At 31.3% G+C, this 22282-nt stretch overlaps 2 protein-coding genes across 5 annotated transcripts; one reads left to right on the top strand and one right to left on the bottom strand.

Annotated features, from left to right (window-relative positions):
• Window positions 1-1661: 1661 nt before the first annotated feature.
• Window positions 1662-4423, bottom strand: LOC107849631 (transcription factor bHLH96). The gene is made up of 3 exons (XM_016694186.2): window positions 3722-4423; window positions 2539-2952; window positions 1662-1893 (listed from the first exon to the last, which is right to left on the bottom strand). The coding sequence occupies exons 1-3, from the start codon at window positions 4304-4306 to the stop codon at window positions 1798-1800; spliced, it is 1095 nt and encodes a 364-aa protein (XP_016549672.2). The 5' UTR covers window positions 4307-4423; the 3' UTR covers window positions 1662-1797.
• A 10508-nt stretch (window positions 4424-14931) lies between these two features.
• LOC107851329 (probable glucan 1,3-beta-glucosidase A) lies at window positions 14932-21949 on the top strand. 4 transcript variants are annotated; one of them, XM_016696300.2, is made up of 11 exons: window positions 15175-15326; window positions 15465-15496; window positions 15597-15712; window positions 16727-16846; window positions 17528-17713; window positions 18719-18874; window positions 19083-19252; window positions 19339-19494; window positions 20771-21123; window positions 21215-21400; window positions 21554-21949. In XM_016696300.2, exons 3-11 carry the CDS (start codon window positions 15707-15709, stop codon window positions 21640-21642), a joined length of 1422 nt encoding a protein of 473 aa, XP_016551786.1. In that variant the 5' UTR covers window positions 15175-15326; window positions 15465-15496; window positions 15597-15706; the 3' UTR covers window positions 21643-21949. The 4 variants fall into 4 exon arrangements, with proteins under 4 accessions (XP_016551784.1, XP_047256598.1, XP_047256599.1 ...); XM_016696298.2 differs by having other exon boundaries at window positions 14932-15496; XM_047400642.1 differs by having other exon boundaries at window positions 15168-15496; window positions 15590-15712.
• The last annotated feature ends 333 nt before the right edge of the window (window positions 21950-22282 follow it).

Here is a 22282-nt window from a genome sequence, read left to right as displayed (position 1 = left end):
ACTAATAATAAAAAAATTATAATTTTAATAAAACGTTATTAAATTAACGTTATTAAGGATAGTAGTAGTATATTAAATTAACGTTATTAAAATGTTACTCCCTCCGTTTCATAATAAATGAATTGTTGGATTTTGGCACACATATTAAGGAAAAAACATTAAAGACATAAATTTAACACAACTTTTCATTTTTACTCAAAAAAAAAAAGTTGACCTTATAATACCTTTTCAAAAGTTAATTGGTTGTCAAATCATAAGGATAAATTTGAAAAAAAAAATGAATGATTCACTTATTTTGAAACACCAATAAATACCTCAACAATTCACTTATTTCGAAATGGAGGGAGTATTAAATTAATGTTATTAAAATGTTATTAAATTAACACAAGGGCGGACCTACGTGGTTGCCATGGGTTCACTCAACCCCTCGGATAAAAAAATTACGTTGTATATATAAGGTAGAAAATCTATATTTATGTACGTATATTAATGTTGAATCACATGAAATAAGGCACTTAGATAGCCCAGTGATGTTAATTGTTCTTCTTAGGTGCTTCCTTCAGCCTACTGCGCGGGTTCGATCTCTGCTAGTGGTTGTTCTTTTTTTTTAATTAAAAAAAAAGTTAGGTGTTGCGGCTATAAAAATAAATAAATAAATAAATAAATAAATAATAATAATAATAATAATAATAATAATAATAATAACGACGCCGTTTTAAGCACAAATAGAAAATTAAAAAAAAAGTTAGGTGTTGCTGCCATAGAAATAAATAAATAAATAATAATGATAATAATAATAATAACGACGTCGTTTTAACATAAAAAATAAAAATTTGATAGTGCACAAATATGACCTTTAACTATTCAAAACTATACAAATATGACCTCCCTCCAAGTCAGCCCTTTTAACGACGTGGCACTGTGTGGTTGGATTACCTTTCCACGTAGGAGCGAGTAAAACTCACGCATGAGGTTGCAAAATCAAAGATCATATTTATTCAGGTTTTGAATTATAAAGATCATATTTGTGCACTGTCAAAGTTTAAGGTCAAAATTATAATTTGGTGTTAAGTTTAGGGTCATATTTATGTATTATCTCATTTTAATTTGGTTACAACTTAAATACAACAACAACAACAAACCCAGTGTATTCCCACATGGTAGGGTCTGGGAAGGATAAGATGTACGCAGATCATACCACTACCTCCGACGAAGTAGAAAGGCTGTTTTCGATAGGCTCCGACTCAAGACAAGGAAACTATGATGGTTACAACTTAAATATTTTAAATTATTAATTATTATAATTTTCAATAATTTTGATATAATTTCTAAATATATAAATTTCATTTAGGCAATGGATCTACTTCAAAATAGATCATCGAGAAAATTTCAGAAATTAATCAAAGTACAAAAGTAAATCTTTAAAGTTTATATAAATTCTTACTCAACGATATATATATATATATATATATATATATATATATATATATAAGGATCAAGTAAAGGAAGCAATTGAAAATTAATAACTTGAACATATATGTATTAATTCAACATAAAATTTTTGATAATTTGACATTTAATTATATTTTGAACAATATCACATGAAAAGAAACGAATAAAGTAAATATAATGCCATAAATAATCTAAAGGAAGCACTGATATGATAATAACAATTACTATTATAATACAATATCGAGAACAACTTTTTTTTTTTTAAAAAAAAAATTGGATTTGGGTGGTGGGGTGGTGGGATGTGGTGGGTTGGGGTAGGGGTAAGAGGAGAAGAGACAGGTCATCTCAACAAGACATAGCCTCCTCCTTAATCATGGCCACCATTTCATGTACAGCACTTGCTATCTCACTCACTGTGTTTAGCTGACAATTGTCTTCCACCTGTCTCATGTAAATATATACAAAATAATTATAACTCCTTTAGCACTCAAATTTTTTTTGGCTATGAAAACATTCATACAAAAAAAAGGAAAATATACTATAATTTCATGTTATATCGAACTGATTATTAATTATCTTGATAGTAAAATATCATTTAAAAATATAAATTCGAGTTATTAAAGGGTTTTCCTATAATTTTTTCGAGTAAGAGATAAACAACGACCATAACTATAAGGGTCCTCAAATAACAAACTTCCTTTTTGAGTAAGTTCCTTTTGCTCTAAATTCTATACGTAAAATTTAAGAAAATATGTATAAAAAAAAAAAAACTCAAGCTTTAATAGATTTTGATTTTTGAGTAATACTCCATCTATTCTATTTTACTAGATACTCTTTTCATTTTAGTTATAACTTTATATTTTGAAATTTTTAAGGCTTTGATATGCATCTTTTTGTTATGAGTTGACTAAACAAAGATGATAAAAACGTTAAATAGAGTTGAATTCAAGTAATGCGTTATCGTTCTTAAATTTCATCGTATACTCAAAATCGTTCTTAAATTTCACGTATACTCAAACATCGTCATATAAAATGAAAGAAATTAGAAACAATGACATAATTTTAGAAAATTGTGCATATACTAACCTTGACACTAAATGTGTAAAGTACCATATGATCAGCAGTTGTAACACTAAGGTGAAGTATAGTAAGGCACATAGCTTGTAACCAATTAACAATTTTCAACAATTGTTTTGGTCTTCTTCTTGATAACACCTTAACGTTAGCATGGCTTTCCACCATGGTCACCTCGATGTCGGCGGCTGCCGACCGCCTGATCTCTTCCATCATTATCGACCCCTCGTTGGTGGTGGCGGCCGCCAGCGGCTGGTCGGCCCCAGTGGAATACTGAGGGAAAGTGAAAAAATCTGAGAATGGATTACACTGGCTATATTGCTGATTTTTTGTTGTAACTTGTTTATGTCCTTCCAAAAATTGGAGGAGTTGTTCAAGTTCTTTTACAAAATTAATTGCGCCTCCAACAATTGATGCTTGGTCTCCCTGTTCAAATAATTATGAACAAATAAATAAATAGCGTTAAATTATTGTATCAATTATTAAAAATAATGTATTGCTGCTACTATAGTCTATATACTTAATTGACTTTTAACTACCAAGCTGGATGTTTCCTAGTCTTTAGGACAATTTATACGTTGTTTTTAAATTAATAAACATGACCTACCAGTAATAATTACAATCCAAATAATACACTTAATCTAATCTAATAAATAATACATAAAATACAAAAGTACACGCATGAATTGGAGTATTCCAATATTCTGGTGAATACACAAAAGTTAAGAATATCAAAAAGATCCACATCTCATAATCTAATGTAGATACATACATCCTTATGCTCGAAAATGCAATAAAAATAAATAAAATAATAATAATAGTAATAATAATAATAATATCACCAACAACAATAATAGTGCATGAGTTTTCTTTGACCTACCTAATTGTACGAAAACTCTTTACGATAAACATAAGAAAATAAGCCACTATTAACCTAGCTATGATCATAAATAGCAAATTACTAACTAGCTATTTTAATAAGGTTCCAAGTAATTGTTGTAATTACCTTATAAATGATTTATTTATAATGTTCGTGTATAAAGTTTAAATTCAGAAAAATAAAACCACTAGCTACCATGATAATGACACTTAAATATACAAAAATAAAAAATTTGCCAAATGCCAACTTGTCTATTATTAATAATGCATGTCCTTATGTACGTATAATAAAGAAAAATAATAATTTTCAAATTACCCTTTGAGCATAAGATGGTGGCATCAACGATCGGAGTATGGCTAGGTAATCGTTCATTTGCCGTCGACGATTTCTCTCGACGGCAATGTGAGTCATCCTTTGATTTTCTATCTCCTCTTTATTTTTCGCGCATTTTGTCCTCCTCCTTTTTCTTCGCCCTGAGACCATCGTACTCTCCTCATGAAAATATTCCATCGGAAAAAGTCCGGTGCAGGCTTCGGGCGAAGAATTATTGTTGTTGTTGTAGCTTTGTGCTATTGAAGAACTAGTGAATCTGTCAGCACTTGTGTTGTGGTTGGTGTTATAGCTTTGTGCTATTGAAGAACTAGTGAATCTGTCAGCACTTGTGTTGGTGTTGGTGCTATAGCTTTGTGCTATCGAAGAACTAGTGAATTTGTCAGCGCTGCTATTGTTGTTGTTGTGATAGGGTTGTGCTTTTGAAGAATTTGGTGAATTCCAATTATACCCATGATCAAAGCCAAAATGATCAAAATCATGAAAATTTTCAAGATTGTAAAAGTTAGTACAATCTTTGTGGCTATAATTGAAAGGATCTTGTTGAAAAACAACAGTTTCAAGAGCCATTACTTTTTTTCTTTCTTGAAAAAAGGCTATTATTTTTTTCTTTTTTGGTCTTTTGAGGATTTTTTGGTCTTTTGAGGATTTTGGCTTGTTTGTGTGAAGGGTTCATGGGGTTTGGTTCACTTATAAAGGCTTGAAAAGTTGGAGGAAATGAAAGTAAGAAAATGCCAAGTGGTACTAATCAAATTGCAGTACTTTAAAATATTTTTGTAAAGCTACAGAAACTCTTACACGTGAGAAAAAATAATGTTTTTTTTGGTTGTGTGTGAGAGAGAAATATTATAGAACATTCTATTAGTTAGTTCATTAATTTATTAATTAATTAAATATATTCTTGTTGATGAGGGTTGAGGTGGGGATGGTGGGGTTTGGGGGTGAGTTATAGAGGCGGAGCCAGAATTTTAATTAATTGAAGAAAAATTAGTCGAAGGGGTTTAACACTTATTATATATATAAAAAAAAATTAATTATATATAAATAGTAAATTTTTCCATTGAAGAGGATTCGGATAAATCTCTTATCCAAAGGTTGGCTCCGCCCGAGGTGGGGTATGCTTGTCTAAACAAGAAAAGGTGGAAGTATTTTGATTTCTCGATATAGTAAGGTAGGTTGTGTATATCACAATACCATTTAAAATATAGCAATTTCTCGAATCTTATGTAAATTCAGAATGTTTAAGCAATATTGAACGGTCATTTTTCTTGCCAAGTGATGAATACACGAGAGGATTACAAGGTGAAAAATCAACTTTTCATCAACAGTGAAAATTCAGATAATTAACCAACTGAATTATTCATGAGTTTGTCTTATATATTGGTTGTGAGATGGAGATTTTAGCTGGCTGTGTGATGATCTTGGGGTAATCTATATCTAATTTTTGAGATTAAGTCAAATCGAAGATTCATTATTTTCATTTTCCATCTCATAAAAAATCTTTTTCACCTCACTTTTAAATTGTTATGCAGAAATGATACTACTTATACAAATATTATTATTTCGAAATTATTTATGCACTACACAATTATGTGGTAATTGTTATGCACAAATTGCTTCTTTTCATCTTTAATTACCTTTTTTCCTATATTCATCTATTACTAATCACAGGGGCGCATAGGTGGAGCCAGTGAATCATAAAGGATTCATGTCAACTTTTTTTTGTCAAATTATACTATATATAAGGTTAAAATTTATTTTTATATATATAAAAAATAGATGTTGAATTTTCTTAATTTCTTCTGTTTATCCCCTTATATGTTGAACGTTCTTAATAAAATTTTTAATTCCACCACAATAAAGACATATGAATAAATAGGTTCGATCAAATTTAGTAATTCGCTTTAATTTTAGTTACAACGATCTCCAAAAAAAAATCCCCAGCAAACCTCCTCCCACCTCCACACACAGAGTCACACTCAACTAGCCACCCAATCACACAAACTTTCTTCCCTTATAAGAGAAAAGATGCTGGAGAATATTTTATGTTACGTATTTTGATATGGCATTGTGTTTGTCTTCATTAGATTGATAACATTATTTTCTTTCTTTACGAGTATGACATGCATGCTGAATCTTTTTATTAGCTTTGACTGGAAAAAGTGAACAGATTTGAGTCAGTATGGATGCTGTCTAGTAGGAGCAATTGTATAAATTCATGTGACTACCCGTACAAAAAAAAAAGAGAGTTGTGTATCTCTTTGAAAATAAATTTAATCACCAAGAAATTCATAATATATATATATATAAAAGAAAATTATATTATATTATATTATATTATATACAAATAATTATAGGTGATGTACCAATAAGGATTGTAGTGTAATAGTAAGTATTGTTTCATCCTTAAATAGACCAGAGGTCTCAAGTTAATGCCCTACTAGATATGAACTTATGAAGTCATCTTTTATTAGGAATTGATCGATTATCTTTCAAAGTGAGACTCTTCAGCATGAATTAAAATTTACTACTCATATCTCAATACAAATACCGTATACCAAATGAAAAACATCAAAAGATGAAATAAACGTTAATTATAATTGGCTAGTAATATCGCTACCATACTATTTGCAGGGGCGGAGCTAGGAAAGGGTTAATTCAAATTTTCTTTGTCAAAAAATATGTTGTATATCATATTAAACATATTTGTTGTGTGTATCCATAGTTAAGGTTTAATCTCCTAAGCTTTTTTTTTTTTTTATAAATTTGATTCCACAACTAAATGCTTAGAGTGTATATATATAATGTACTTCCTCCATTTCGTTTTAATTGGCATTCTTTCTAAAAATATTTGTTTTAATTTAGTTATTCCTTTGATAAAATCAAGAGAGTTTTATTATGTTTTTCCAGTACTACCCTTAACATTAAATGAGTAAATAAAGTGTATTTACTCAAATTTATATTTTCAAAGCATAATTAATAAGACTAATTTAATAAAATAAATTTCTAATTAATATTTTCTTAATGAACGTACCAAGTATATAGGGACCAAATAATATGAAACGGAGAGAGTATATCTTAAAGTTTTTTAAAAAAGAGAAAATAACAAAAAGACCAACATTTTCCTTATTTCCAAAGACACTTGGTTTGTGCTTCAAACCTCGATATGTGCTTTCTAAGTTGTAGCTTTTTAACTATCAACCTTTTTGTGTTAAAACTCCAATTTCAATGAAACTTTTCAGCTATATATATGTGTAGATAGCTAGATGCTAAGCTCCATGGGAAAATAACAAGTTGTAATTCCTTAATTATTTGTGTATCTATTTATTTTTTCTGGTCAGTGAATAGTACTATACTAGAATACATAGTGATCAGAAATGGAAAGGCTAACTCTTTGAATTTCATATATATGTTCAGTGCGTAAATAAAGTCTCACGTTAGTAGTAAAAAAAAAAAAGAAGTATATAGGGTATATTGTTAATGTATGAGGTCTTATGGAAAAACGGTGAAAGCTTGATCTTAACTAAAATATATAGCGTCATGTTAAGAGTACACTTCTTGTTTAAGCTTATTTTCTGCATACATATCAAATAAAAAGATAAATATAAAAATCACTTACTTTTCAGTACACCAAATACACCCATAAGGTGTAACGATAGTCCTAATATAATTGTATAACACCTTTTTGAAATAAATCATTCATACTTTGTTCAAAATGAATAATATCACATCATATTACTAATATCAAATAGAAACAACCTCTTTATTTCTACGAGATAGGAGAGTAAAATGTGTTGAACACTATTGTATTCTTTCCAGATTTCATTAATTCACTTGTGAGATTATCGTGACTATATTGTTGTTGTTGCATTACTCAATGACAGATTCAGAATTTAGTGATTGTGGATGCTTGAAAGGTCCAAACACATATATTGGCATCTAAAGCTTTCAAGTTCCGCTTGAAATCAAAGCACCCAACTATCTTTTTAGTTTTAAAGGAGCATTTTTTCATCCTATACCAATTTTTATATAATTATATCAAATCTACATCTAATTTAATGAATATCGAAGCGTCAAATATTTCCACCTAGGTCCGCCCTGGCATTACGAGAATACGAGTGTCACATAATAGTTCTTAAGAAGTAAACCTCCACTTCCTCCCCACTAATCTAATTTCTTTCATATCTCGATTTAAAAACCAAACAACTATAAGTATTTTAAATTTGTTTATATACCTAATAGAGGATAATAAACAACTTAATCTCAAAGTAAACTAAAATTATTAACTGTGTACGTGTGGACCAAATTAAAGCACCATTCCTATTCATTTGGAGAAGGATTAATTGAAGGACCACACATTATTAATATCATTTTTTAATTATACATTTAGAAGAATATTATGAGTTTTAAAGCTTATTTCAAAGATTTTGTATCTCTATATCTTAGTCAAAAATAAGACCGTGAACTGTGGACTAATCATGATTTTTGGTTTGGATTATACTACCAAATTAATAGATTTGCAACTTAGTATATGAGATGATGAATCTTTTCACAAGTAATAATTAGGAAGATAATTGCTTGGCTATTCTATTTTTTTCTAAAAATTAATTAATGAATGAATAAACCAAAACAATAGTCCATCTCTTAATAATTATGATAACTAAACATTGATAAAAAGTTGGAGTTTATAATTTTTCAAGTAAAATATCTGGTATTCTCCTAAACTATGACCAAATTTGCTACGACACACTCCAACATTATGGGGGCCCTATTACTCTTGAACTAAATTTTAGCGTATTTTTGTCATCCTTTTAAGCTGACGTGGCACCTTTTATCAATCATTTTAGTTGACGTGACACCTTTGACATGAATCTCATTTTATGTAATAAATGTGTCATGTCAACACAAAATGATGACAAAAATATGTCAAAATTGAGTTCAGAAGGTATAGCAACTTTGACCATAATTTGGAAGAGTACGAGATGCGTATCTCTAATTTTTCTAATCATTTATCTGTTTAATGATTGTTCAATATCACAAGGTGTACCAAACGTTCCTCAATTGTGGTAGATGTGATCAAAGAGTCATTTCATATATGATATAATAATAACTTGGTTCGCGTGGTTAGGTCTAACTGTTAAGGTATTATCTGTTTTAAGATATTATCACATGTGAATTTTGTCTCGATTTTATATATATCACCTTATAACATAAAAGACATTCAACAGTTGAAATCTGAACTCACCATCCTTTTATTAGCCAAGTCAAACGGGTGATACGCAATAATTTACAATTATATATTTAGCAATTTAATGTAATTTTTTAATTTCATTATTGTCAAAGATTTGATATTTAATTGGCTGACTTAAAATCCTGAAATTGCCTTATGATAAAGGGAAAATACCTCTCTTTTGTCTCTTGTGTACCATAGACCTACCTAACAAGATTGATTAACTAATTAATAGGTGTTTAACAACAACAATTGACTAACTAAACTAGTTAGAACTATTAATTAGGAGTTTAGCATCTTATATTAATTAAACAAAATTAAACAACGTACGATGATGTACCCCTAATGGTCCCACATAGTATTATTGATGAAAATTTTAATAAAAACAAACAACAATTTGAAGGTTAAAAAATGAAAATAATCTTAACTGGCAACACTTTAAATAATGTATCAAAATAAATTTTAGTTTAAGAGATTTGATGCCAATTAAATCTTTATAATTAAAGGGTGATTAATCCCTAAGACTTTCTTACGCTAGCGAACGGAGTACAATCATTAAGCATTCTAATTATTAATATTATTATTCCTTTTTAAGAGACTTCCAAAATGTCTGTAGCAAATGACACAAATACGAGTAGTTCGAACATTTTAAATATTTTCAACTTTTTCATATTTGATTATTTAAGATATTTTAAAAAACATTTCTTTAGAAAAATAAGTTACTTAGGAAACAAAGAACTTTATTAGTGATAGCGCAAAACTCATATTTTGATCCAAATCTTTTATTTGTCTTAATAAATTTATTTAATATCCAATAATTTAAATTATCAAGAATATGTATCAATGTTTCTAAAATAATATTTTCTGATTACTTTACTAGATACTTAAAAATAAATAAAAATCATTTATTTCCTACAAAAATATTTTCCTTCGCATCAAGTACACCCAAAGTATCTAGAAAGCTAAAAATAAATGGAGAAGAAAATATCGGGTTTTTGCCCTAATTTTCTTACAAAAATTAAGTTTTACTTTTTCTTGTAAGGAAAATAAAAGTAACCATGAATATTTTTACTTTTCCTGAAAGAAAAATATAAAACTTTTCCTTATTTGGCAAACCTCTTTCTTGGAGGAAAGGTTTTGGACATCTATAAATAGAAGAGTCTTTGTTTAGGGAGAGATTTCTCTCATAAATTTATATTTTTAATAGTAGTTTTTATATGTCGGTCGTTTGGCCTAACCATATTAATAATATGTTTTTATTATAGTTTTTTGTAGTCTGATTTATCGTCTTATGGTTTGCAAACTAAAAGCTTCCGCATGACGCTCTCTCGATTTCGAACCCAACAAGTGGTATCAGAGCCTTTGGTTCAATGATCCGATGGTTCAGACTGAGGACATGGTGAGAACAAAGTTGCAACACATTTAATGATAATGAAGATATATGTCCAAAAACTACATGTGATCATATTTTCAATAATCCTGCTATTACATTTTTTAAAAGAAAGCTTACTTTTAACCCTATAAAGGGCTCCAATATTTTTAACCCGAAAGAGCTCATATATTTTAAATGTAAAAGCTTCATTTTTAAGCATGCCAAGCAGCAGTGATGAAGACTATATGAAGAACAAAGATCAAAGATGTGAAGAAGACGGATCACGTGAAGAAAATTAAGCCAAAAAGGGGAGATTTGTTAGGGTTTTTGGCCTGATTTTCTTACAAAAAAAAAAAATTAAATTCTACTTTTTCTTGTAAATGACATTATTTTTATTAGTAATAGTCTTCTGATATTAACGGTTAACGAGGATAAGATTGTCACTTCAGGTACTTGGATGTTAGTATGTCTTTTTGCTTCAAATTATATATTGTGACATAAATTAAAATGTATTTCACATCCGTCCAAATCGTTTAGTAGTTGATTAAAATTAAGCAGAAATTAATAACAAAAAAAATCTATGTATTCTTTGGAAAATAATCATCTGTAGGTTGATGACGCTTTGAAGCACATCATAAGTTAAATTGGTCTGACAAATAACCAAGGATTTGGCTATTCATGTATATTAATTATTGCTACATCTTCTTTTATGCGTAATAATACTTAAATTTCCTCTTTAACTTATACATATATTGATTATGCAAATTTTTAAGTGACAAACTAAACATCATATTATGTGTGTTGAACTTTATACTTAGCAAAGAAATGCTGCCGAACATGATATTAGTTATGCAAAAGTTAATACATAAGCAACTTTAACTCCTAACCAACTATCAAACAATTAATCTCTTAATGTTTAATTTAACAATGTAAACACTTTATATTACAATCTAACATAAACCTCATAAAAGTTTGATTTTAAAATTGTTTTGTCTCAATGGAATAGAAAGAAAATGAGTAAATGCATGCATGCATGCATGCATGAATCTAACATATTAACTAAAAGTGATTTGATCGTTTATGTCTCCCCACTTGTCTCCAATTTGCATTTTAAGAATCTTAATTAACATTAATATTCTAAATGGAATTTAGTACGTAGCTTTCAAGTAATTTTCTCAATATTAAAGTTATATATTAGATCAATTTGTTCTATGCATTTTTTATTTTTTTACTTCAACACTTTTGTTTGAGGATGACAACGCATTTGTCTTCTTGATTTATTTTTTTTGCTATGATCACATTTGCTACGACACACTCCAATTTTATGAGGCTCATATTATTTCCTTGAATTCAATTTTAGCGTATTTTTGTCATCCTTTTATGCTGACACGACATCTTTTGTCAATCTTTTTAGCTGACGTAAAACCTTTGATGTGAGCCCCATTTATGTAATAAAGGTGTCACATCATCACAAAAAGGTAATAAAAATACAGTAAAATTGAGTTCAGAAAGGTAATATCGTAAAAGGACCCCTGTAAAATTGGAGTGTGTCGTAACATTTTTGAACAGGAATACTGAATGCGTATCTCATTTTTTTATGTAGTAGGACACATAATCATTGGAATATCATGTATGTAAGTCTCTATGAGTTCTCATTTATACGACATCATTAAGTTGAAAGGAGTTTGAAATATTAATTTGACTTGTATTTTATGTATATAGTATCAGGGGTGGAGTTAGAAAGTTAGATATAAATTCAAACAAACTCAACAATTTTTTCTCAAATAGTACGTTTGTGTTAATAAATTAATTAAATATGCACACAAATTAAATTTAAAATCCAATTATCATTTCCGGTTGATCGATTTAAAATATAGGATCCGCAAAATTGAAGGGTGTGTTCAATAGAAAGAAAAATGTTCTCCATGAAAAATGTTCTCTACGAAAGTAAGTGAATTTCTTACTTATTTTTTTTTAAATTCGATATGTAAGCAAAAAATATTATATTAAAAACATTTGTAAATAATCTAGACAGATCCTATATGAGGTGGGGTAGGAATATTAGAGTAACGGAGTAGGAGCGAAAAATAAGGCGTATTGGAGGTTGGGGAGAAAACAATTAATGTGAAACACTATTTGTGAAACTTATTTACCCTGTTTTTACCATTTCACCAGAGCCTATTTTCTTTATTTTTATAAACTTATTTTCGTAGAAAAATATTTTTAAAATTTTTTATCAGTCAAACATAGAAAAATTGGAAACATTTTCAACATTTTTCACTAAAATTTAAAATGCCATGTAGACCCTAATTTTGTCTAAAGAGTCTGAAAAAGAAAGGAGAGGGGAGGTGAAATGTATCTTCATTTTCAATGTTAAAAAAAATTGATAAATTATTGTCTATGGTCTAGTCCTGAATTATTTTTCAAACAAGTTGTCCACGTAATATTTATCAACTAGCTTATTCATGGATATTTATCAAATCAGTTTATATAGAAAATAAATCGTATTATTATTCAAATGAAATTCTATTTTTTATTATCCTCTACAAAATATCCTAACTTGATCAATTGTTTTTTCTTTACCATTAAAGGTTGTAGTAAAATAGTAGTAGTATTTCTCCGTTCTTAATTAGAGATTTCAGATTCGAATTTTGGGCCTGGAATCATCTTCGATAGAAAGTACTATTTTAATATTTTACTTCCTAATGTGAAAATTCGAATTACATGAGCCCAAACATAGATACCGTAAATCAAATGGAAAACCAAAAAAAAAAAAAGAAGAAAAATCCTTTTCCTTTTATGAATTAGATATAGGTAGGTGTCTAGGGGCGCAAAATAGTTTAAGTCCATGAAAACATGAATCAAATGACCTGCAAATTTATTAACTCACTATGATCCGTTCAATTCAACCAATCTAAAATAGTTTTAGTTAGATAATAAAACAAATTAAAATAAAACGAATAAACAAATTAAAATTTGGTCAGAGTTGAGCGAGTTGAACTATAACCAATGTTTTAGTCTACCTCAATTCAACTTATTTCAGCTCTTTGAACTAACATGATTTGGTAGGGAGGGCCCATATTTGGTGTGTGTTGGATTAACTTTGTTATTGGACCTTGGTAGGGAGGATATATTTGAGCCCTTATATATGGTTAGTGGATTTGGGCCCCCAACAGGTATATTCTAGTCCAAAGCTCCTTCACGGGCCCAATAGATTCGCAAACTTGTGAAGAAAAATAACATAAAGATACACCTTAAGTTATCATATTTACACAGATTTCCACTCTTACAAAGTTACAAAAAATCCCATCTAATTACGTATCATATCTTCGTTGGATGTTTCGGAAGCTAATTATGTATCTCGACAAACCCAAAATCAAAAAAAATATATCAGAAGCTAATTATGTATCTCTACAGAGAAAAGAAATGCATCTTTGTTGAATGTATTGTGTATAGCGACAAACCAAAAATAAAAAAAAATGTATCAAAAACTAATTATGTGTCTTTAAAAAGGTAAAAGGACATATTCATTGGATGTATCGGGAGCAAATTATGCATTTCGATAGACCCAAAATTAAAATTTTCAGTAATGATGCAAAATATTAAGATTTTTTATAATTAAGCTTCAAACTGTCGGGATTTATATTGTTTGCCCAAGATTTAAACTAACATGATTTGGTGGTGAAGTATACTCGAGCCCTTTTTGGTGTGTGTTGCACTAACTTTGCTATTGGGCCTTGGTAGGGTATACTTGAGCCCATATATATGGTTACTGGACATGGGCCCCCAACAAGTATATTCTAATCCAAAGTTCCTTCAAGGGCCCAATAGATTCACAAACTTGTAATCGGGAAAAAAAAATGTTAGCATGAAATCAGCATAATATATAAACATGTTCTTTATTTTAGCCTCAGCTGATATTTTGACCTCAAATTTTAAATGTACACATATAGACACATAAGATATGTAGGACTCGTGCATTTCATGTGATTTGACATACATAGGTTGCGTATGTCACTTTTCAATGTTATGATAGTTTAAATGTCTGCCTATATACATCGAAAGTTAAAATACGTAGATACAAATTGAGATCAAGTTAAATAATATATATTTATGTATTATGCCAATCGATCGAGATTCTAGAAGGAATATTAGCTCTTCGACGTACCCAAGTCTTGGCCCCACCTTTATAATAGAAATACCATATGTCCCACTTTTTGGCATTGTCTTGTTCTATACTATTTACTATTTAGTGTACCTACCATCACTTGTTAAGACCTTTGTCTAATTTAGATCAGGTAAAAATAATTACTTTCAAATCAACAAAATGGTTTGATAACTATTATGTTTTAAGTTTAATCTTAGCAAAGATAAAAATATTATTACTAAAATAACAACAATTTTCTAGATATTTGTGTTAATGAAATGTAATATATGAGTACTTCGTAGACTTAATTAAGGTGCATCCAAATTAGTTTGAACTCAATAGAATGAGTTCTTTTCTTCTGCTGTACATTTCTTTCGGTGATTTTTTTAAAAGCTGTTTTTTTTGTCCTTATTTAAATACAGATTTTCTAATCCAATTATTGATGTGATTAGATAGCAATATTGTAACAGTTGTTTGATTCGAGTGATAATGATAATTAATTATAGAAGGAGTTTATTCATGTTTAGTTGGGATAAAAATCAAGAACTAACTTATTTTAAAATTAGTCATGTTGAAATGATAGAGTAGTATTTATCTTACGTTATAGGTTAATTGACAATATCGAGATAAGTTATTCCTAAATTTATAATTTTTAAAAGGGTCCACTTTTTGGATTTGATTGAATGAAAAGAAAGGTATACTCGGATTCTTCTCTTTCACTTTCTGTCTTCCAATCTTGGATTTTCAGTCTTTTGACTCATTTTTTTCTCTTCCTTTTATCCAAGAAGGTTCATTACTTTATGGGTTCAATCATTTTGCTTCTGTGATGTGATTAGTCGAGGTGCGCTTAAGCTGGTCTGAACAAAACGGTTATAAAGAAAGTGAAAAAATTGCTTCTTTAATGTGATTTTTGCTTGAGTGTTTGACTGTTTTCCATGGAACTCATTTTCTGTAAATGGGTTTCTGTTTTTCTATTCAGCTGTTGGCTTATCTTCTCTGTTGGACATTCAGGTTTGTCCATTTCTTGTTTTGTCATTTTCAAGATTTTGTACAATGTATTTTAGTTATACTAGATAATGTTGTTGTTGTTGTTGTTTTGTGGAGATTTTAGTTGAGGGGTTACATGGAAATTCAAGAGTAAGAGCAGTGAACTTGGGTGGATGGTTAGTTGTAGAGGGGTGGATAAAGCCTTCTCTGTTTGAAGATATACCCAATGGAGATATGCTTGTATGCTCTTTTTTTCCTCAGTTGATTAGTTCTCTTTAGTTGATTTCTCATATGTTCACTCAACTAATAGTTATTAGTATCTCATAAAGGCGAGTAAAGTCGAGTTCTTACTTGAAGATAGTTGGTGTCCAAAAGAAAGATGTTTTGCCGAGATAATAACTATTAGTTAAGTGACTATCAGAAATCAAACGTTCAGAATTGAGTTGATTTCTCATATGGTCGATCAAGTAATATGTATTATCCCTTAAAGTCACTTTCTTTGTTGAAGAAAGTTGACTTGCTGATATAATAACTACTAGTTAAGTGATTATTTGAGAAATCAACCCTTTAGAGTCGAGTTGATTTCTCATATGGTCGATCAAGTAATATGTCTTATCTCATAAAGTCACTTTCTTTGTTTAAGAAAACTGAAATGAAGAAGAAAGTTGACATTCATAGATGATAACTATTAGTTAAGTGACTATTTGGGAAATCAACCGTTCAGAATCGAGTGGATCTCTCATATGGTCTGTCAACTAATAGTTATTATCTCATAAAGTCACTTTCTTTGTTGAAAATAATTGGAATCCAGAAGAAAGATGACACGTGAGATAATAACTAAGTTAAGTGACTATCTGAGAAATCAACCTTTCGGAATTGGGTTGATTTCTCATATGGTCGATCTACTAATAGTTGTTACCTCATAAAGTCACTTTTTCTTTGCTTAAGAAAATTGAAATCAAGAAGAAATGTAACTTTTTGAAATAATAACTATTAGTTAAGTGACTATATGAGAAATCAACCTTTTAGACTCGAGTTGATTTCTCATATGGTCGATCAACTATAGTTATTATCTCATAAGTCACTTTCTTCGTTGAAGATATTGGAATCAAGAAAAAGGTGATTTTCCAAGATAATAACTACTGTATTAGTTAAGTGACTATCTGAGATGTCAACCCTTTAGAATCTTGTTGAATTCCTATTTGGAAAAAGTTTTGAACTTTTTGGGAGATGAGTGTAGTTTGGCAAATGCAGGATGGGACACAGGTGCAATTGAAATCTGTGACACTGCATAAGTACATTTCGGCGCAGAATGGTGGAGGAATGAATGTGTCTGTGGATAGAGATAATCCATTAGAATGGGAAACATTCAAGGTGAAATGCATTGTTAACTTGCTTATTGCTATCTTTTCGTCTTTCTGGGGTGATTGTATCATTTATTGTTATTGTATCCTTTACGTGTCTTAAATTTCCACGTGTTGACTTATTTCGTCAGCTCTGTGTTCCCTATATTTGATCTTGTATAGGATTTTGTTCCTCTTCTTGTTATTAACAATTGGTCTCAACATGTATTTGCAGAAAGTGAAATTTTTAGTTGATTCGTATTGGAACTCCATGTTTCGATTTAATGATTGTATTGATGATTCTTATTTACCTCGCTCAAGATTATCTTACTCCTTTAAGCTATGCATTATCCTTCTCATTAAGAATCTAACCTGTACCGTTTTGGAATATTAAAACCATGACTCCTCTTACATCCATAAAGTTCCTTATCGATTTTATCTGACATCAAATAAGTCTTTTTTTCTATATCCTATGATGTAATTGAGGCTTATCGACAGAAACAAATCATTTTTGGTAGTCCTTTGTGGCTCTGGATATGACTAGATCAACACATCGAAGTTCATTAAATCAAATATGAAACTTCATTCACCTTATGATGATAACAAATTCTTTTGAGGTCCTTATACTCGTTATGCCTAGCATAGAGTAATTTTAAGCTAGACGTTGTTGATTTTGAGAATAGTACCTAATTAATTTGCTTTCTGCTAGCAGTTGTGGAGGGTTTCCGAGTCAGTATTTCAGTTTAGAACTGCTCAAGGGCAATTTCTGACGTGCAGTGGTGATGGAGATACGGTGTTTGCGACAGCAGAATCTCCGTCTGATTCAGAAACATTCTATCTCGAAAGAAACTTCAATAATAGAATTCACATCAAACTGAAGAATGGAACTTATATACAGGTAATTTTCTGATTTCTTTAACTTTTGGATTTGGCAAAAGAGCTTCTTGCGATTGCATATTCCAGCTGATATTGCCTCCGGTTTCCATATTTCATTATCTGTCTCTGTTATGGAGTGTATCAGCATATTCGATTTAATACAGCCATCCCTTTTTGGTGGCTTACATAACATGTACAGCACTGTTATCAAAAGCGCAAAAAAGCTCCAAAGTCTGTTGGGGGTTTAAGGGCAAGTAAAGCATAGGTTTTAATGAAAAAAAGTGCAAATGGATAAATAAGACAAATATGTATGATTAATTCACGGCCGATAATTATGACACTAAAGCGCCCAATAAGCGAGGAAGCTCTCACCACGTTTTTGAGCCTCGCGTCAGGATTTTAGCGCGTCTTTGACAATACTGTAAGACGCATACTGATGTACAGAGAAGGATTGCAATTTGGAGCTCTTGTTTAGGGCACTTGGTTTAATGAGTTTATTTTGTTCCAATCATTTTGGAGATTTTGATTACTTTCATCCTGGGCAAGCTTGGTACGGTGTATGACTCGTTAGTACAGCAACAACAACAACAACAACATACCCAGAATATTCCCACCAAGTGGGGTCTGGGGAGGGTAAGTGTACTGTCCATACCACTACCTCAGATGTGAGACAGAGAGGCTGTTTCCGATAGACCTCCGGCTCAAAATAAAACAATCTAGACTGTATGACTCGTTAGTGTTAATGACAAACCAATTTTTTGCAGTGTTCTGCTAATATTCTTTAAGATTTCTTCAACTCTTTCTTTAAGTGCCTAATGCTTATGCTTTTGTGTAATTCTATCCTATGGGGTCAAAAAGTTGTGATCATGGTCTTTTCAGTTGTTTCTCTTTAATCTAGTATACAGTTGTGTGCACTAGCTTTAGCATTATGCTGCGTAGCGGACATTCACGTATATCAGGAATTCTACTAGAAATGTTGTATAATCCGGCAAGAACAGTGTAAAAGTGTTCTACCTTATTTGTTTAGGCCTCAAACGACAGTGTTCTCACAGCAGACTTTCCGGGGACGCCAGGTTGGGATGATAATCCAGCCACATTTGAGATGGTGATTGTGGGAAAGTTGCAAGGGGATTACCAGCTTGCTAATGGATATGGGCATGACAAGGCAAAAGCCGTTCTCAAGGTGAACTTGATCATGTTATCGCTTTTAATGACTTATTTATCGGTTGTATGTGAGACACCGAGATTCTTCTGAATTCACATACCAAAGTAGATTGCAAATATCAGCAAAAGCGTTTCTATTGGCTTCACTTGTTTGCCAATAATATGATAAGTGCATCTTTAACCCGTTGCAAGCTCATTGTATTTCTCTCCGTTTTTGTATGTTGCAGAAGCATAGGAATAGTTTTATCACTGTAGATGATTTCGATTTCTTGTACAGACACGGAATAAATACTGTCAGGATCCCTGTTGGTTGGTGGATAGCTTCCGATGCAAATCCTCCAGCTCCTTTTATTGGTGGGAGTTTAGAAGCTCTTGATAATGCATTCTCATGGGCGCAGTAGGTGTTGATTTCTTCTATTGCTTTCTATTCTATAACAGTTTCATCGTACTTCGTTCAGCCATTTAATTTCTTTTTATTTGCAGAGCTTATAACATAAAATGCATAATCGACCTTCACGCTGCCCCTGGTTCCCAAAATGGAATGGAACATAGTGCTAGTAAGGATGGCACAGTAAACTGGCAGAAATCTCCCGAACACATCTCACAAACATTGGATGCTATTGAATTTTTAGCTTCCAGGTATATTTTTAATGATTTCTTTACAACTCGGTGAACTGTGCTTTGCCAAGAGTTTGCATATCTGCTTAAATTTTTAGATTCAACGTGGTGTCCTTTGACCGTGATAATGCAATCGTAATTATGATTCGAGTATGTTGTCAGCCAGCGATGTCCCCAACTTATTGTTCTTTGCTCTAATGCCATTGTTAACCACTCATGAATCATCACTCAAAACATCCAAGACTCTGATACGACACCTTCAATGTTATGGAATAGATTCCCGAGCACAACACACAATATAGAGAACTACTGATAACATTGCAGCAACTAAATTACTAAAACAATTACCCGGCGAGATCCCATAAATGGGTTCTAGGGAGGGTGGAGTACACACAGACCATACCCCTACCTTGTGTGAGGTAGAGAGATTGGCTCCGATAGATCTTCGGTTCAAGAAAATGTTATCATAATCGGGTTTTTGACAAATAAGAGAGTAAAAGCTATTGTAGAATACTGCAGAAAAGAATGCTCACAACAAAATTAGTAAAGAAATCCCAAGTAAAAGAAACAAGAGTAGTAATACAGTTGAAGAATAAGATAATCATTGTATAACTGTATAATAATGTTACTGTTAAGTAGAAGAGGGAGCAGACAAGGTCCTCTAAGTTAGCACCATGCTTTCCCATAGAAAAGAGAAGCGTCATTTGACTACCTATTAACTCTCTGCCACAATCTTCGACCTCCGTGCTTTTCTATCTAAGGTCATGTCTTCGGTGAACTGAAGATGTGTCGTGTCATGTCATGTCATGTCTAATCACCTCTCCGTGATTCTTCCTCGGTCTACCTGTACCTCACCTAAGACCAATCATTGTCAACCTTTCACACCTCATTACTGAGGCATGTGTGCTTCTCCTCTTTACATGCCCGAATCATCTTAGTCTCGCTTCCCGTATCTTGTCCACCACTGAGGCCAGTCCCACCTTGTCTTGCATCTTCGTTCTTTATCTTATTTCTCCTAGTGTGTCCAAATATCCATCTAAGCATCCTCATCTCAGCAACCAAATTACCCAGTTTTCTGAATTTCCAAACATGTTCTCAACCGTGGTTTCTTGCCCATTATTGGTTCATAACATTCACCTATTATACTGAACTAAATGTAGTTAATCAGCTTTAGCAGAACTTTATCTTTGAAAATTTTCTTTAAATTCATTTGTCTTTGATGTTAACATCTCCGCCTTTTTTCTAATCGTTAAGTATATGACATATATAAGTGAGTATAAATCATGAGCATTCGCAGGTATGCCGTGCATCCTGCCTTGCTGGGAATCGAGCTTCTAAATGAGCCAGCTGCCGCAAATGTCTCACTGGATATTCTGGTGCCTTTTTATAAACAGGGATACAAAATTGTTCGAAAATATTCATCAACAGCTTACGTGATATTTTGCCAAAGAATCGGCGATGCAGATCCATCTGAACTTTATCAAGCTAACCTAAGCTCATTAAACACAGTAGTTGATTTGCACTACTACAATCTCTTTAACAGATACTTCGATAATCTGACCTCTTTGGCGAACATTCAATTTATAAACATAGTCAGACAACCTCAAATACAGGCTTTGAATAGTGCCAACGGACCATTGGTGTTTGTTGGTAATCCTCTCTTTCCTTTAGCAACAACTTTGGTTTAGTGAATTAAAACGGATTTTACAAATGCCACGTTTTGGAATTTAACGGATTGCAGGTGAGTGGGTGAACGAATGGAACGTGACTAATGGTTCATTAGCAGATTACCAGGATTTCGGAAGAGTTCAGTTAGATGTATATAATGCAGCCTCTTTTGGATGGTCTTACTGGACACTGAAATGTGAAAAAAAGCACTGGGATTTCGAGTGGAGTGTTCGGAACAATTATCTTCAACTGCAATCAGGTATAGAACTAACCTTACTTGTCTCAGGCTAATCGAAAACATCTAGTACTTCTCCATGCGTAGACACAGAAGTGTAGCTAGGATTTTGAGTTTGCGAGTTCTAGATTATACATCTATCTTTGTAATTTCACCGGTCTTACTTTTTTCGCGTAGGTATGTACGTAAGTAATTCACCAAGGAAGAGGATATCTAGAGTTATACTTTTGCTTGGATTGGCATGCATTTGGACCTTTCTGCATTAGAAGAGCCAAAGAAGACTTTTGAATCCAGCGGGAATGAATGATTGAATTGAGAAACAATTATTCTTTGCGGAATGTAGTTTACCTTCAGCTCCAAATATTTTGCAGATACGGAGGTGAGCACACACACAACGCGATAGGATATTGTAAAACTCGATAAGAATTTTCATTGATTCGTAAAATATGAGAAAAGACATCATGAATTCTTTCAGCTTTCATGTGTTATTGCCTGTATGACTTGACATATACATCACGAGTTGTGCTCTTACATTTGAACAAGTTTGTCTTTGCATTGATCCCTACTCAATAATCTTGTCTTTTTTTGCCCTCAAGGATTTAATTCATATGTAAGAGCGCAATGTGTAATGTGTGAATTAGAAGCCTGTCACGAATTTATTCACCGAGATTACCATAAATTAAAACCAAAGATAAAGGTGTAATAATCACACAAAGTATTAACTTTTACTGGATAATATTACAAAAAAAAAATAAAGTTTACAGGATAATTTGAAGAAAAAGAAGGGAAGTAACTTCAATACAACAACATATCTAACGTGATTCCACAAGTGAGGTTTGAAAAGAGTGAAATATATTATATATGTAAACCTTATCACTGTAGAAATTGTTTTCAATAGATCTTAGT

Source organism: Capsicum annuum, chromosome 12, assembly GCF_002878395.1.
Source record: "Capsicum annuum cultivar UCD-10X-F1 chromosome 12, UCD10Xv1.1, whole genome shotgun sequence".
NCBI classification, from domain to species: domain Eukaryota; kingdom Viridiplantae; phylum Streptophyta; class Magnoliopsida; order Solanales; family Solanaceae; genus Capsicum; species Capsicum annuum.
The sequence above is the reverse complement of the archived record's forward strand: the minus strand, read 5'-3'. Positions and strand labels throughout refer to the sequence as shown.

Coding starts and splice junctions, on each gene's coding strand:
- LOC107849631 (XM_016694186.2), bottom strand. CDS start 4,306: ATGGCTCTTGAAACTGTTGTTTTTCAACAAGATCCTTTCAATTATAGC. Junction 2,953..3,721: donor CACCATCTTATGCTCAAAGG/GTAATTTGAAAA, acceptor TTATTTGAACAG/GGAGACCAAGCATCAATTGT. Junction 1,894..2,538: donor TTTACACATTTAGTGTCAAG/GTTAGTATATGC, acceptor TACATGAGACAG/GTGGAAGACAATTGTCAGCT.
- LOC107851329 (XM_016696298.2), top strand. CDS start 15,421: ATGGAACTCATTTTCTGTAAATGGGTTTCTGTTTTTCTATTCAGCTGT. Junction 15,497..15,596: donor CTTCTCTGTTGGACATTCAG/GTTTGTCCATTT, acceptor TGGAGATTTTAG/TTGAGGGGTTACATGGAAAT. Junction 21,124..21,214: donor CGGACCATTGGTGTTTGTTG/GTAATCCTCTCT, acceptor AACGGATTGCAG/GTGAGTGGGTGAACGAATGG.